Source organism: Mustelus asterias, chromosome 9, assembly GCF_964213995.1.
Source record: "Mustelus asterias chromosome 9, sMusAst1.hap1.1, whole genome shotgun sequence".
In the NCBI taxonomy this organism is placed as follows: domain Eukaryota; kingdom Metazoa; phylum Chordata; class Chondrichthyes; order Carcharhiniformes; family Triakidae; genus Mustelus; species Mustelus asterias.
In genome coordinates this window covers 97,822,030-97,837,987 of record NC_135809.1, presented here as the reverse complement: position 1 = coordinate 97,837,987, position 15,958 = coordinate 97,822,030, and the positions used below count along the sequence as shown (strand labels likewise).

Below are 15,958 nucleotides of genomic sequence, written 5' to 3'. Positions count from 1 at the left end.
AGAAAGAGTATTAGCTGTGAGGATACCATCATCTTCGATGGCTTCAGCTCCTCTGTTGGCCACGGTCTCAGTATGAAGTATCCCAATAATACCCAGCACTGCCTCCTCAACTGGGGGCAGGACATGCAAACATGCCTGGTCACCTTACAGGTAGCTCCTGCTGCTTCATGGTGCGCAAGACCTTGTCCTGCAAGAGAGAGAGAGAGAGATTGTGCAATCTGTTTGGGCCATGCAGCTTTAATGACTGAATTGTTGGCAGTGTTATGCTAGCTGTAAAATTTGAGTGCGAGGCTTATAGCAGTGCTCAGATTGTGAGGTTATAGTGACGTAAGTGAATGTGAGATATGCATTCTGATTGAAAGAGACTGTTAGTAACTGAGTGATCGAGGTGTGGCGAATTGAGGAGTGTGTGAGGCTAGAGATGTGGTTGCTAGAATATGGCATTAAAAGACGTGTTCTCTGACTTTGACCTCTTACGAGGGATCATTGAACTTCTTGAAATACTGCATCCAAGTCCATAGGTTTGATTCCTGGCACTGACTTTCACTTCTATCTGCTCCCACTATCTTCTGAGTGTGTGTCTGGAGGGCCTCCTCACCTCTGCAGATACAAGACATCTCTCTTACTTTCTGCCTCCTCCACCAAGGCCTCTAATGCAACATCCAATAAACCTTGGCTTCACATCACCCATGTTGTGCCATTGCTCACTTGCTGCATGACTGCTAGCAGCTGCTCCAGCCACAAAGCACTACTGCTTTAAGTACAGGACAGCTTTAAGTAGTGCAGATTAGCTTTAAGTGGTCTAGTCACTCATGACATTGGCCTCTTGCTCAGGTATCTGGCCTATCTACAGCACAGCTAGAACTGCAGGACACTGAAATGATACGGTTAGTTCAAGTTGTAGTCAATCAGAGGGATATTGTGATCCCTCCACCTGTTTTGGTGGACTATTGAAGTTAGCACTCTTCATGCCAGCAAAGTATTTAATCATTGTGGTATCATAGCAGATCTGTCAACTATGGCACAGTGGCAACTGGTTAGCATTGCTGCCTCACAGCGCCAGGGACCTAAGGGTTCAATTCCAGCCTTGGGGTGACTGTGTATGGAGTTTGCACGTTCTTCCCCATGGGTCTGCGTGGGTTTCCTCCAAGTGCTCCAGTTTCCTCCCACACTCCAAAGATGTGCAAGTTAGGTTGATTGGCCATGCTAAATTGCCCTTTAGTGTCAGGGGAATTAGCAGGGTAATAACATGGGGTTATGGGGATAGGGTCTGGGTGGGATTGTTGGCGGTGCAGGTTGGTTGGGCCGAATGGCCTCTTTCCGCACTGTAGGGATTCTATGATTAAGACTATCCTCACTAAACATCCCAGACACTTGTATTTTTCAATAGGAACTCAAGCTTATTAGTATAAGGCTATATTGATCAATTTTTTAACTGTTACTACAACCTCCGCACAGACTATTGTTAAATTTTGGGAATGTTCTGGTTCTTATCCCAAAGCACCTAACTGCACATAAATGTAAACATGATTTTTAAAATATAAATATAATCTTTCCCATTTTGCTTGACAAGTACATTAAAATATTCATATTGCTAGTCATATTTAATCTAACTCAACTTTGGAAAGATATGACTAATATAATAGCCCAGCAGTAACGTATTAGCATACAAATGGGAATTCACTGAGTACAGTAAAAAAAGAATGGTGGACTTCTTGTTCTCTAATTATCAAAACCAATGGACTTTCTTTTCAGGAGGATGTTTTAATTTACATGAAACACATTCAGAGTTATATATTTTTAAAATTCAAATCGGTCGTGGTTTCCTTCTTACAATCTCCACCTTACCGTGATCGTTTTGGTGTCAGGTTATCATATTCCACTTGGTGTTTTAGTGGAATAAGTGGTCGGATAGCATCAAGCATTGGCAGACGACTTGGCTCGTTTATCACCAGTTTTAGATCTCCAACCAGAACAGGGAGATCCATAGATCTGAGAGACAGAGAAACAAAGTTGGCTAGAATTAAAACAATACATTCACTATTTCTGTTTTTTTTCCCCCCACTTTATCTCACCATGACTTCACTTAATGGACGCACCTTATCCATCTCCAGATTTTTCTGTCTCTTCAAACTATACTGATATTGCCAATTGATTCAAAAATGATAATTTCACTATTTCACACAAAGAGATACTGTCTCGTTGATCCTCCCCCTTCCCTGTCCCACCAGCTTTGCAAAATGATATATTCATTGTCTGTCGAGGGAACATAAATGTAGATGCATACATAATTTTCACAGATATATTACAACCAGTCTAATGTTATTTAGTAACCAGTTATGTTTCAGGTCATTAACATATTTTATTGACAACATTCATTCACAATATAAAGCAATCTGTATTATCCCTTGACAATTCAATATTCCAGTACCACAAAAATAAAATTAAAGGTAGAAAATCAGAAATTAGAGGGGAAAGCCTGGCAGTCTGCTGGTATATCAAATTTTTTTTTTACTATGAGTGGGATTTTACTGCCTCGCTCGTCCCGAAACCGTAAAATCCCACCCAAGGTCAATGGACCTTTCCATTATCCGCCCCTCGCCCGCTCAGATTCCTGTGACGGACGGGGCAGTAAAATTCTAGCCTATATGCGAGGGACCATACAGTCTACTGCTGTTCTATTTTCATGAAGCAACATTTCAGAAAGAATAGTGGAATCAGAATTCAGAAGTTTTAAAAGTGAAATGGGTGAATTTAAAAATTTAAAAGGAAAAAGGGTAGGAGATCATAACATTTAAAGACAGAACAGATCATTCAAAGTTTCAGGTGCAGGCCTTTCAAGGACTGTAAAAGCTTATAGATAAAATAGAACAGAGGGAAGGTGGAAGAGACTTTTTAAAAAATACATTAGCAGCTGTATGACAAAATTGATTGCACCACTGAGGAATCCAACATAAAACAGTATCCAGAGAAACTCTATACAGAAACTGAATACTCAGATTTGAACTGCCTAAATTAAAGGTGATTAAAACGACTTGAGTGTCAATTTGTTTCTTTAGTCAAATGTGCAGATACCGACATATAAAATTTCAGAGGAAAATAAATAAATAGCGATACAATGTACTGGTATACCAATGCATTGTACGATGCAGTATTCAAACACTGGTTCATTTCTAACTCTTAGCCTCACCATAACAGATATGTCAAGGGTTGACCAGGTCAATCTGCATAGTGGCATTGGGGGGACAAGATACCTCAGACTGCCCACACACACCTTTTGGTGGCCACTTCTATTAGTAGTAGCAAGCTGCCCACCTGCCTAATAGTGTACAAAAACACAGCAGACAAGTGATGAACTGAACTGTGTCTTTCTTAAGATCTCATCAGATACTTTTCAAGGTCATAATATCAAATGATTGCTTGAGAATCTTTACATTGTCAATTTTGCTACTCTATACTAGTAATCTTGAAAAGTGAAATTTGAACAATACGGTGCCCTACTTTGCCACCAGCCTTGCAGCCCCACCCTCTTTTTTGGGCTCTAAACAGTGTAAAATTGAATCATTATAATCAATTCCACTCTAAGTGGCAAGGTTCATCAAAGGGTGAAGCATTGAGTTCAGGGATGAGCTTATGGTTAGCTAAAGGATTCAGTCAGAAATTAGTGGAAGGAAAGGCAGCTATTGGTCAGGGGTCAGTTTAACAAAGCTTTGAGTCTAGAAATCTAATCGTCAACCAACCCCCCAATACCGGGTATACTCGTGCTGTATTTTGTTACAGCTCGGCTAACTTGATTTATGCAAATTCGTGCAAGTATTTTCAGTGCCTATTTCAAAGACTATCTAACACCTTGATCCAGAGTGTGGGTCGTGGAAAAATAGTAAATAAATAACAAGGCAGAGAAAATGGAAGTTATTATGTTATGGCTGCGAATTTCAATAACCTTACACAAGCAGTAAATTATTAAGGACCGTTGATTCACAGATGATGCAAACACTACAGGGCTTTGCTTTATGAATGGCAAAAGCAATTAGGCAAACCTCAATGAAACTGAATCGGAAAAGACCACTGAGAAACAACACCAGTTCTCTCTACAAAGATCACATGGAAACTTTGCCAACGTCTACATTTCAGTTTCTTTTGTGCTTCTTTTATTCAAGTAATGAATGGAAACAATATATCTTACAAAACATTTCTGTGGCAGTAGAAAACTAATAACCCATTTCAAAATAATTATTTTATGCAGAATGAAGATCCCCAACTCTCTCTGCATTTTGTCATTCTGTAGTTTAAACATTTAATGTCTGAAGAATGCGGGTTTAGTTCCTTGATTTGGCAAGTATGGCTTAAAGCATTGTAAGTGAATTTTCTAATACAGTGGAGCCCCGTTATAACACGATGGTTGGGGTCCATAAAAGCGGGGTCGCGAAAAAAGCGGGGTCACGCTAAATTTGCCAATTATTAGCGGGAAAAAAAGGGTCCAATGACACCATCGTGTTATATGCGAATTCGCGTTAAATCGGGGCTCCACTGTACCATAATTCATGCTGTACTTTGCAATTATGGAAGTGTGGCCACGTGGTTGAAATATATTTTATATAAAGTAATTAATCACTGCACATTGTTTATTGGTGTGCATTTTAATCAAGCTGGAATTTATACTGGTGCTGCTTTGTGATTGGTTCGAGCTAAAAGCTACACACAGGTCACTGACCTGAATTATGTCACCAGCTACACAAGTTGTATCAGCAAAAGTCGAGTTTTGCACACACATAAAACTCTACTTCAAGATAGCCAAATGGCATTCAACTTTTAATCATGGCAAAATGGCAGTGAATTAAAGACCTGTCTGATAGAATTAAAAGGGATCAAAATTGAAGTGTAAATGTTTCCACGTAATCTAATTAACCCTTTAGAATTCAAATTACCATGGCAGGACTTGAAAGATGCATCAGTGTCCCAGGCCACTGACTGGCACACTAGAAAATAACATAACCACGAGATGACTATGCCCCAGAAATACATCAGAAATATTCAAACATATGTTGACACATGTTTATCCATATGCTCAGGTATTATAACTTTCAAATTATGCTATTTCTTCTTAGATGTAGATAATAAAAATGTTTGTTAATTATAAAATGTTAATTTCCAAGATTTCAGATTTGTGCAAAACCACTGACAGGCCAGACTGATAGCAATCAAAGCTCTTTTATGTTAACGCTATTTTAAAAAAATTCAGGGGATGCCAGCATTGCTGAATAGGCCAGCATTTATTTTGTTCTTTCACAGGATATGGGTGTTGCTGGCTTGACCAACATTTATTGCCCTTAAGAAGGTGGTGGTAATCCATGTGATGTAGGTACACCCACAGTGCTGTTAGGGAGGGAGTTCCAGGATTTTGGCTCATCTACAGTGAAGGAAGGGTAGTATAGTTCCAAGTCAGGACACAGGTTATTTGTGGCTTAGGGAGGAACTTGCAGGTGGTGGTGGTGTTCCCATGCACCAGTTATCGTTGTCCTTTGTGGTCCAAGTTGCGGGCTTGGAGGGTGCTTATCACAGAATCATAGAATTCCTACAATGCAGAAAGAGGCCATTTGGCCTATTGAGCCTGCATCAATAATAATCCCACCCTGGCCTTATCCCCATCATAAGAAGTTTAACAACACCAGGTTAAAGTCCAACAGGTTTATTTGGTAGCAAAAGCCACAAGCTTTCGGAGCCTTAAGCTCCTTCTTCAGGTGAGTGGGAATTCTGTTCACAAACAGGGCAAATAAAGACACAAACTCAATTTACAGAATAATGGTTGGAATGCGAATACTTACAACTAATCAAGTCTTAAAGGTACAAACAATGTGTGCGGAGAGAGCATTAAGACAGGTTAAAGAGATCTCTTTAACCTGTCGTAATGCTCTCTCCACTCACATTGTTTGTACCTTTAAGACTTGATTAGTTGTAAGTATTCGCATTCCAACCATTATTCTGTAAATTGAGTTTGTGTCTTTATATGCCCTGTTTGTGAACAGAATTCCCACTCACCTGAAGGAGCTTAAGGCTCCGAAAGCTTGTGGCTTTTGCTACCAAATAAACCTGTTGGACTTTAACCTGGTGTTGTTAAACTTCTTACTGTGTTTACCCCAGCCCAACGCTGGCATCTCCACATCATGACTTATCCCCATAACCCCACGTATTTACCCTGCTCATCTCCCTGATACTAAGGGGAAATTTAGCATGGCCAATCAACCTATTCTGCACATCTTTGGACTGTGGGAGGAAACCATGCAGACATGGGGAGAATGTGCAAGCTCCACACAGACAGTCACCCAAGGCCAGAATTGAACCCCATGGGTGGGAAGATATCAATGAGGTTTGGCGTTGATGCAGAACACACGAAACCACTCACCCGTGATTCTGTCTTGTAGGAAATGGTCATTGCCTGGCACTTGTGTGGCCTGTATGTTACAGTATTTGCCATGTATCTGCCCAAGCCTCCCCGATTCCCATGGACTCCAGTTTTGCTCGGGCTCCTTGATACCACACAGTCGACTGCTGCCTTGATGCCTAGTGCAATCACTCTCATCTCACCTATGTTTGGGCCAAAGCTATAATGAGATCAGGAGCTGAGTGACATTGGCGGAATCCAAACTGAGCATCAGTGAGCAGGTTATTGCTGAATAATTGACACTGGTGTTGCCCACAACACCTTCCATCACTTTGCTGATAATCGAGAGCAGACATTCGCCAGGTTGCATTCAACCTGCTTTTTGTTTGCAGAACATACCAGGGCAATTTTCCACATCGCCGAGTAGATGCCAGTGTTGTAGCTGTACAGCTTGGATAGGGGTGTGGCTGGATTTGCAGCAAAAGTCTTCAGCACTATTGTCGGAATATTGTCTGGGCCCAAAGCCTTTGCAGTATCCAGTGCCTTCAGTCGTTTCTTGATACACGTGAGCAATTAGCTGAAAACTGGCATTTTTGAAACTGGTTCCTCAAGAGAAGGCCAAGATGGATCATCCACTTGGCACCTCTGGCTGAAGATGGTTGCAAATGTCTTGTCTTTTGAACTGATGTACTGCTCTCCCCCATCTTTGAGAATGGGTTTATTTGTTGGCTCCTCCCCTAGTTATTTCCTTACTTGTCCACTGCCACTTACATCTGAATGTGGCAGGACTGCAGAGCTTTGGTTTGATCCGGTGGTTGTGGAATTACTCAGCTGTGTCAATCACATAATCCTTCCACTGTTTGTCCTGTTTGGAGCTTCACTGGGTGACGCCTCATTTTTCAGTAAGCCTGCTGCTGCCCGTGGTATGCACTCCTGCATTCTTCATTGAACAGGGTTAATATCCTGGCTTGTTGGTAATGATAGAGTGAGGGATATGCCAATCCATGAGGTTACAGATTGTAGTTCTATACATTTCCACTATTTCTAATGGTCCGCAACATCTCATGGATGGCCAGTTTTGAGTTGCTAGACCCATTTGAAATCCAGTGGTTCTGGCATAGAACACGGTGGTGGGTAACGTCATTGTGAAGATGTGACTTTACCTCCACAAGGATTGTGTGCTGATCACTCCTACAATACTATCATGGATAGATGCATGTGTGACAGGTTGATTGGTGAAGACAAGGTCAAGCAAGCTTATTCCTCTTGGTGGATCCATTAATACTGTAGATAGAGGAAGAAGTGGCACAGTGGTATTGTCACTGGACTAGTAATCCAGAGACCCAGAGCAATATGTGTGGACCCGGTTCAAATCCCACCATGGCAGATGGGTGAAATTTTAATTCAATACAAATCTGCAATTAAAAGTCTAATGATGACCATGAAATCATTGTTGATTGTCATCAAAACCTATTTAGTTCACTAATGTCCTTTAGGAAAAATGCCATGCCTTATCTCGCCTTCACGTGACTCCAGATCCACAGCAATGTGGTTGACTCTCAAATGTCCTTGGAAGTGAAGGGTAGTTAGGGATGGGCAATAAATACTGGCTCAGCCAGTGACACTCACATTCCATAAAATAAATAAATAAGCATCCCCAATTGCTCAATTAGTAAACTCAAGATCCTTTGTACTGAGGTATGAATGCCAGGAGAGGTCTGATATTGTGTTGAACTGGCTAATTGACATGTACTTTCGAATTTTGACCTGCGAGAGGGCGAGTTAGCTATTGTTCCTGTCCACACCAATGCTGGGAAGGAAGGAGAAATATGTCAGATGAGGAGGCAGGATTAGGGTCAACTGGGATGAACTCCCTTCCCCAATCCACCTCCCAATCAACATTACAGTTGAATTCCAAGCTAACATTCACTATCCACATCGACACAGCTGAGGTTCTTGAGATCAATTACGTGAAAGTTAAGACCTTCAACAGAATAACAGTAAATCAGTTCTTCAATTTAACTGTACATTGCTTTTGAGGTTAAAGAAATACGTTTAGAATAATTATTGTTGTGATCTGCCAAAATAAATCCTTAATTCTCAATAGTTCAACGTTTATGACAAAAAAGTTTAATATTTCCTGCATGAATGATTGCAACAAGAATACTCAGTTCGATTTGGTAAACTCATTTATTTTGCATGAATCTAAAGTTAAAAATTGTTACTATTTTCTACCTGAATGAATTATTTAATAGTACTTAATAGGCTGTTCAGTTCTTTGGGGTCCTGGGTTCTTTCTTTCTAATTATTAGTTCCTGCGAGCTGTATATATCCCCAGATTTTACAATTTACTAAATTTCCAGCCCATTGCACTGTTACCTCATTAAATTTATATTTCCATAACATAATAAAGTACAGCAAATCTTTTGGAAATTAGTTTTGCCAATTTCATTTGTAAGTATTCTTGATAGGTCAATAGAATGCAGTTGAAAACGTGACCTCTACTTGACTCAAAAAAAATTCCCTCAAAACATGAAAGAGCTTTATCCAGAAATGAATAAAAATATTACTTACTGATGATACATGCGTAATACATCGTAAAGATAATCCTTTTCTGCATCATTGTCAATCAATACGTCCACCTGGTAATTAGGGGAAAATACAATTCGAGGTTATTTTAGATAACATGCTTCTGCCAAAAGAGCAAACAAGCAATCAGAATATGCAGAATAGCTGGATATTTAACAAAACTGTTACATTATCAGCTCTTTTCAATTAATCAACTGGGCATTTTCTTCAGTATTCCTGCAGATTGAAAAGTTAAAAAAGACACAATCAAATTTGAATAGCATGGCAGATACAAGTTTACAATCTTCCACTAAAACGAAGCTGAAACAGGATTACCAGAAAAATACAGACTTGGATCTGCTATTAATAAAATTAGAGAAGGATCTGAAAAACATTTTGCCGATAAAATCTCTTGTACCTGATGATTACTAAGCTGTTTAATAAATACGTTCAGGAACCTCTTGGGCCATTCATTGATGTAACACATTACTCCACTCCTGAACTGGTGTATAAACACTGACATGTAAGGTGATCAGTCGTTCTAAGCACATAATGTCAGCATCTAAGCAGCAGGTATTGAATGCTCATAGGCGGATTGGTTTCTGTTGGTTACCTGCCACCCAAAGGAGCCAACTGCTAATAGTCACTATCCCTCATTAGCTGACAAGAGATTCTCTAAAGCCAGTGTCATTTTACTATACATTCGCACTTAATCTCCTACAAACCAAGGATAAATACAAAATAAATATTCCATACTGAACTCTTTATATATTTAGACTATATATATATATATGTGTGTGTATTTATGTTTACCAAGACGTATAAATAACCATTTCAGAGTAACTGTATTAACATGTTTTCAGATGTCTTAGAGAAATGACTATTGCAAAACATTAGTTCCTGGCAGCTCCAGAATTATAGCATGATGTATTCAACAGCATACAGAAATATAGAAGTTTTGCTATTAGAATAAAGGAAATCTTTTGTAGGTTACTGAAAATATTCAATAGCTGAAGGATGTAATACAACAAACTCCTGGCAACATGCTCTCTCAAGATAGACCACACATGTAATCCTGGAAGCATATAATGACAAAACTACTTCACTGCATCAGAATACTCATCATTGCCAATAGTATTTGTTGGAGCTCTTGTGCAAACAACCCAGAACAAAATTTGACAGTCAAATTGTGACATGCTGATGCATAATCCTCTCTTTTGTGTTCCCATCATCATGCTACCATTGAGTGCCGTAGCTCTAAGCAACTAACTTACCATCAATTTAAAATCGTGCTGAAAAAACCTCAACTAAATAAACAAATCAGACTAACAGCTATCCTTTATCATGTGCAGTTGTAAGGTTTTCATGGTTTCTCAATTTCCCTAGTGATTATCACCTCCAGCTCTATCTGCCTGCATCTTCCTAAATAATGATTCCTGTCTCAGCAGGTATTGCACACCCTTCATGAGTATCATTTTCTTCTGGGCAGTTTTTTTTCTTCATTCTTTCATGGGTGTGGGCATCACTGACAAGGCCAACAGGGTGGCATGGTGGCACAATGGTTAGCACTGCTGCCTCTCAGTGCCAGGGGCCCACGTTCAATTCCAGCCTCGGGTCACTGCCTGTGTGGAGTTTGCACATTTTCCCCATGTCTGCATGGGTTTCCTCTGGGTGCTCTGGTTTCTTCGCAGTCCAAATTGTGTGGGTTAGGTTGATTGGCCATGATAAATTGCCCCTTGTCAGGGGGATTAGGAGGGTAAATATGTGGGGTTAAGAGGATAGGACCTGGGTGGGATGGTTGTCAGTGCAGGCTCGATGGGCCAAATGACCTCCTTCTGCACTGTAGATTCTATGATTTGTTGCCCATGCCTAATTGACCTTGAGCCGAGTGGCTTGCAGCATCATTGCAGAGGAGCAGTTAAGAGTCAACCACATTGCTGAGGGTCTGAAGTAACATGTAGGCCAGACCAGGTAAGGACGAACAGTTCCCTGAACACATTAGTGGACCAAAATAAAAGCAAAGCGGCACCGATGCTGGAAGCTGAAGCTAAAACAGAAAATGCTGGAAAATCTCAGCATGAGATTTACTAGCATTTTCTGACATTAGTGAATCAGATGGGTTTTTACAACGATTGATGATAGTTTCACAGTCATCGTTACCGAGATTAACTTTATATTCCAGATTTCATTAATTGAATTGAAATTCCACCAGCAGCCATGGTAGGATTTGAACTTGTGCCCTCATAGCATTGGCCTGTGTCTCTGGATTACTAATCCAGTGGGATTATCACCATGTCACCAGCTCTCCCCAGAACCATTATTACTATAATGCAGGTCAAAAAATACTTAAATATGCACCAATCAAATCATAAATCTGCATGTTTTAACATATGTGTCAATATAAATACATCATAGTTCAGTTTTCACTTCTTTTGGTACTTGAATCATTGATTTTGTTATTAACCCTCTGTATCTGCATCAGAATAAATAAAAAAGGGCCACACACCTAAATCACATCTTTCCTGCCTCCATTCCTTCTGTAACTGTAGTAATATTGGACAAAATCTTGTTGCGGTATTAGGGTCTCGCCTGCTGGCTGGAGAGCCAATGAGAGACCCAACCAAGGCCCATCACACCACAAGACAATCAGGCATAGAGGCCAGCAGTGTTGCCTTGCCCTAGAATCAAGACCCCAGAAGCCATCAGCTCTTGTGCTCACAGTGCCACTGGGGAGGTTGTGGCTGCTGCTGCAAGGATACGCACCATGGTTGCAGGATCATTGAGTGACAGGTAGGCAATGTGGCAGGGTTAGGGGGGGGGGGGGGGGGGCATGCTCTGGATGGGGAGAGGGACAGTTTGTGGGATGAGGACAAGGGTACAGCGGAATGGTCCTCACTGGGCTGTCCTTTCCCAATGCCTACTCACATGATCAGGCAGTGAGTGCTTTTGATCAAGGGACCTGCCTTCTACTGAGTTAATAGCAGTGACAGCAAGATAAGGCCCTTAAGTAGTGTTTAACTGTCCACTGAAGGGTCTCAATGGGATGGCAGAACACGAAACTTGACCATGGCCTTCCTACTCAGAGCTTAATCCTGGCTGAGGGAGGAAGGTGGCAGGTTTCTGGTACGCCACCATCCTGCCTAATTACATACCCTTCCCACTTCCAAACTCGCCACCAGCAAGAAAAGATGATTCTACCCATTATATGGAGCCATGACAAAAATGTGCATTCATGCTGAATTATATTCTTCATTGCAACAGGTAGCTAACAAACCATATTCACGGATCCTTTCTTGAAATAAACTATTTTTTTGGTTCCAAGCAAGTTGGCTGTGTTGAATCACTGAGGCTATAAGGACATTAGAAATGACAAGTTGCCAATTGGGAGGAGCTCCCAATGTTATGTAATTGTCAAAGATCGACAAACTACTTAGAATAGAGGAGGGAAATAGACTTTAATCTCAGTTTGCCTTCAACACAATCATGCTGTGACACCTTGGCACAGATTAAGGAATCAGACCTCAGCCTGGAATCGTGGATTTTATTGACAGCTATATCTATAAATGTTTTGAAAGGGATGGGATGACTGATTGGCTGTGGTCCTGATTCAAGGAAAGAACAAGGTCAGAGTTCTTCTATTAAAGGTTATATTGAGTCATGTGTTGTTTGCCAAACAGTTTACAGTCAGCATTTGAGCTCCATAACTGCACCCTAGGGCTCAGGTGTTTTTCAGTACAGTCAGCAATAGGAGTAACTGACCTAGCTTTTAAATAGTAGCTGTTCTACTGGGCAAGAAATGGACCTACAATTTTAAGTCTTTGTCGAGAGAGAAAGTGAGTTGTATTATATTACAAACAGATCTTCTGTGGCATGGAAGCGGAGTTAAGATCAAGTGCAAAGATCAGAATAAACAACAGCAACTTGCATTTATAGAACACCTTTAATGTCATAAAAGGTCCCAAGATACTTCACAGGAACATTTTCAAAAAGCAGTCCGACACCGAGACATACAAGGAGGGAGCAGATGGCCAAAAGCTTGGTTAAAGAGGAAAATTTTAAGAATGGCTTAAAGGAGGAAAGAGAGATAGATATTTAGATATAGAATTCCAGACCATAGGGTCTTGACAGCTGCAAGAACAGCCGCTAAATGTGGAGCCATTAATATCGAGGATTCTCAAGAGACTGGGATTAAGTGCTGATATCTCAGGGTGTTTTGAGCTGTAGGTGATTACAGAGATAGGGAGAGGCAAGGCCGTGGAGGGATTAAAATACAAGGAGGAGATTTTTAAAAGTGAGCTATTGATGAACTGGAAGCACAACAATGATGGATGTACAGGAATTGGTAAGTGAGAACACAGGTAGCAGTATTTAGTATGGTCTCAGGTTTATGGAAGGCAGAAAGTGAGAGGCTGGCTAGGAGAGCCAAACTGGATTTGCCAAAGCCAGAGGTAACAAAGGCATAAGGGTTTCAGCAGCATAAGAACATAAGAACTAGGAGCAGGAGTAGGCCATCTGGCCCCTCGAGCCTGCTCCACCATTCAATAAGATCATGGCTGATCTTTTTGTGGACTCAGCTCCACTTACCCGTCCGCTCACCATAGCCCTCAATTCCTTTACTGTTCAAAAATTTACCTATCCTTGCCTTAAAAACATTAAATGAGGTAGCCTCAACTGCTTCACTGGGCAGGGAATTCCATAGAGTCACAACCCTTTGGGTGAAGAAGTTCCCCCTCAACCCTGTCCTAAATCTGCTCCCCTTTTTTTGAGGCCATGCCCCCTAGTTCTAGTTTCATCTGCTAGTGGAAACTTCCCTGCTTCTATCTTATATGTTTCTATAAGATCTCCCCTCATTCTTCTAAATTTCAATGAGTGTAGTCCAAGTCTACTCAGTCTCTCTTCATAAGCCAACCCTCTCAACTCCGAAATCAACTTAGTTAATCTCCTCTGCACCCCTTCCATGATGAGCAGATGAGTTGAAGCAAGGCCACAGTAGAGTTATGTTATAGAGTTAGGAATAGGTGATCTTAGTAATGGTAACATGTTGCCAAAAATTCATCTAGCGGTCAAATATGACATGTTGCAAACTGTCTGGTTCAGCCTCAGGAGTTGCCAGGGAGAGGGATCAAGTCTGTGGCTAGCGAGCAGAATTGGCTTTGGTCTTTTGAATGTTTAGTTGGAGGGAATTTCTGCTCATTCAGATGGTGTCATACAAGAACTCTGAAAAGTTAGAGAGCAGAAAATAAATAGATCTGATGAGGTAGCATTGAGTGTCATCAGCGTACATGTGGAAACTAATGGTATCTTTTCTGACAGCAGCCTGTAGATGAGAAATCGGAGATGGTCAAGGTTAGATCCTTTAAGGATTACCAGAGGTTGCTGTGGGGAGTAAGAAGAAAAACCATTGCAGGTACTCTTTAGCTTAGTTGAATAGATAAGAACGGAAGCAGGCAGGTTTAATCTCAAATCAGCTTGATGATTGTGGCGAGGTGTAAACCTTCTCCAGTTTCTTTTTGCAATCTCTCACCTTATGCGAGGGGATATGATGTTGCTCCAGACTGAGTCATGGCAGTTGAGTTAATCGAAAGGCAACCAAGATAATGCACATTATTGTGGAGCTGGGTATCTACAAGACCCGTATGGGATGAGCTGTACCCATACTGGTACACGGTACTCTGCAATCGAGTAGACAATGGCAAGAGCTGAGGCCCTTATAGTTCAAGTATCTGCACCCCAAGTTTGCTTAGGGTGAGTGACTGGTGCCTTTATATCATTATAAAAACAAAGGACTGCAGACAGGTCGAGGAGGAGCAGAAAGGATAGTGTGCCTTTGTCACAGTTACATAGAATGTCATTTGACTTTGATGAGAGCCATTTCCATATTATGGCAGGGCAAACTCTGTTGGGAGGGACTCAAACAGATTTGAAGTGAAGATGGGCACAGATTTGAGATGCAACAGCACATTTAAGGTCTTTGGAGAAGAAAAGGATGTTGGAGATGGAGCACTGGGTTGCAAGGATGGAATATTGTTTGTTTTATGAGAGGAGTGATTATGGGTAATTTGACGGAGAGGAGGACAGTATTTGAGGAGAAAGAGCTACGGAACCATATCAGCAAACCTCCCAATATCAACATCCAGGAACCACCAATGTCTAACTTCATAAATACTTTTGCAGCATATAATAGAGGCAGCATATTCTGCAGCAAATGACTCATCTCTTGATGCTACAAAGCTTCTCATGATCAACAAGTCAGAAGTTAGGATTGTGGTGAAAATAAAGGCTGAGATGCCCCAAAGCCAAAGTGATTACTTTATCACTTTCTGAAACAAAATCAGGCATTTTGGCAATTTTTCTCCCTTTTTAAATATAGTTTATATTGTTTCTGTCTAATATAAAATAGGACCATAGAATTCCTACAGTGCCGAAGGAAGCCATTTGACCCATTGAGTCTGCACTGACTCTCTGAAAGAGCGTCCCACCCAAGTGCTCCCCTCCACCGTAGCCTCATAACTAAGGGGCAATTTAGCATGGCCAATCAACCTAATCTGCACATCTTTGGACTGTGGGAGGAAACCTACAGAGACCCGGGGAGAATATGCAAATTCCACACAGACAGTCACCCAAGGCTGGAATTGAACCCGGGTACCTGGCACTGTGAGGCAGCAGTGCTAACTACTGTGTCACTTTGCTGCCCAGATTATAACCCAAGTCTCATTTCAATTCAGGAATTCAGCACTTGATTCAAGAATAATCTTAATTTAGTAAACCTGTCAGCCATAGCTCAGTTTGAAGTACTGTTGCCCTGGCATCAGAAGGTTCCAGTTCTAGTCCCACTCCAAAATTGAGCACAAAAATCAAGGCTGACATTCCAAGGCAGTATTGAGAAAGAGTTGCATGTCAGATGTACCAACTTCAGATGAGACTTTTAAGCTGAAGCTCTATCTGCTCTCTTGGTTAGATGTAACAGATCCCTTGGCTCTATTTTAAAAAAGAGCAGGGCAGTTATCA

General features: G+C 41.1%; 1 protein-coding gene across 2 annotated transcripts in view; it reads right to left on the bottom strand.

The window, feature by feature from the left end:
* The window catches only part of ush1c (Usher syndrome 1C), a 227,822-nt gene that overhangs the window by 186,304 nt on the left and 25,560 nt on the right, over window positions 1–15,958 (bottom strand). Inside the window, exons 1-3 of one of the 2 annotated variants that reach the window (XM_078220627.1) lie at window positions 9,369–9,437; window positions 8,957–9,024; window positions 1,849–1,992 (exon numbers count right to left, since the gene is read on the bottom strand). In XM_078220627.1, coding sequence (XP_078076753.1) covers window positions 1,849–1,992; window positions 8,957–9,024; window positions 9,369–9,437 — 281 coding nt within the window. Of the gene's footprint in view, window positions 1–1,848; window positions 1,993–8,956; window positions 9,025–9,368; window positions 9,438–15,958 lie in introns of those variants that run through there. The other variant, XM_078220626.1, reaches the window with a different exon arrangement.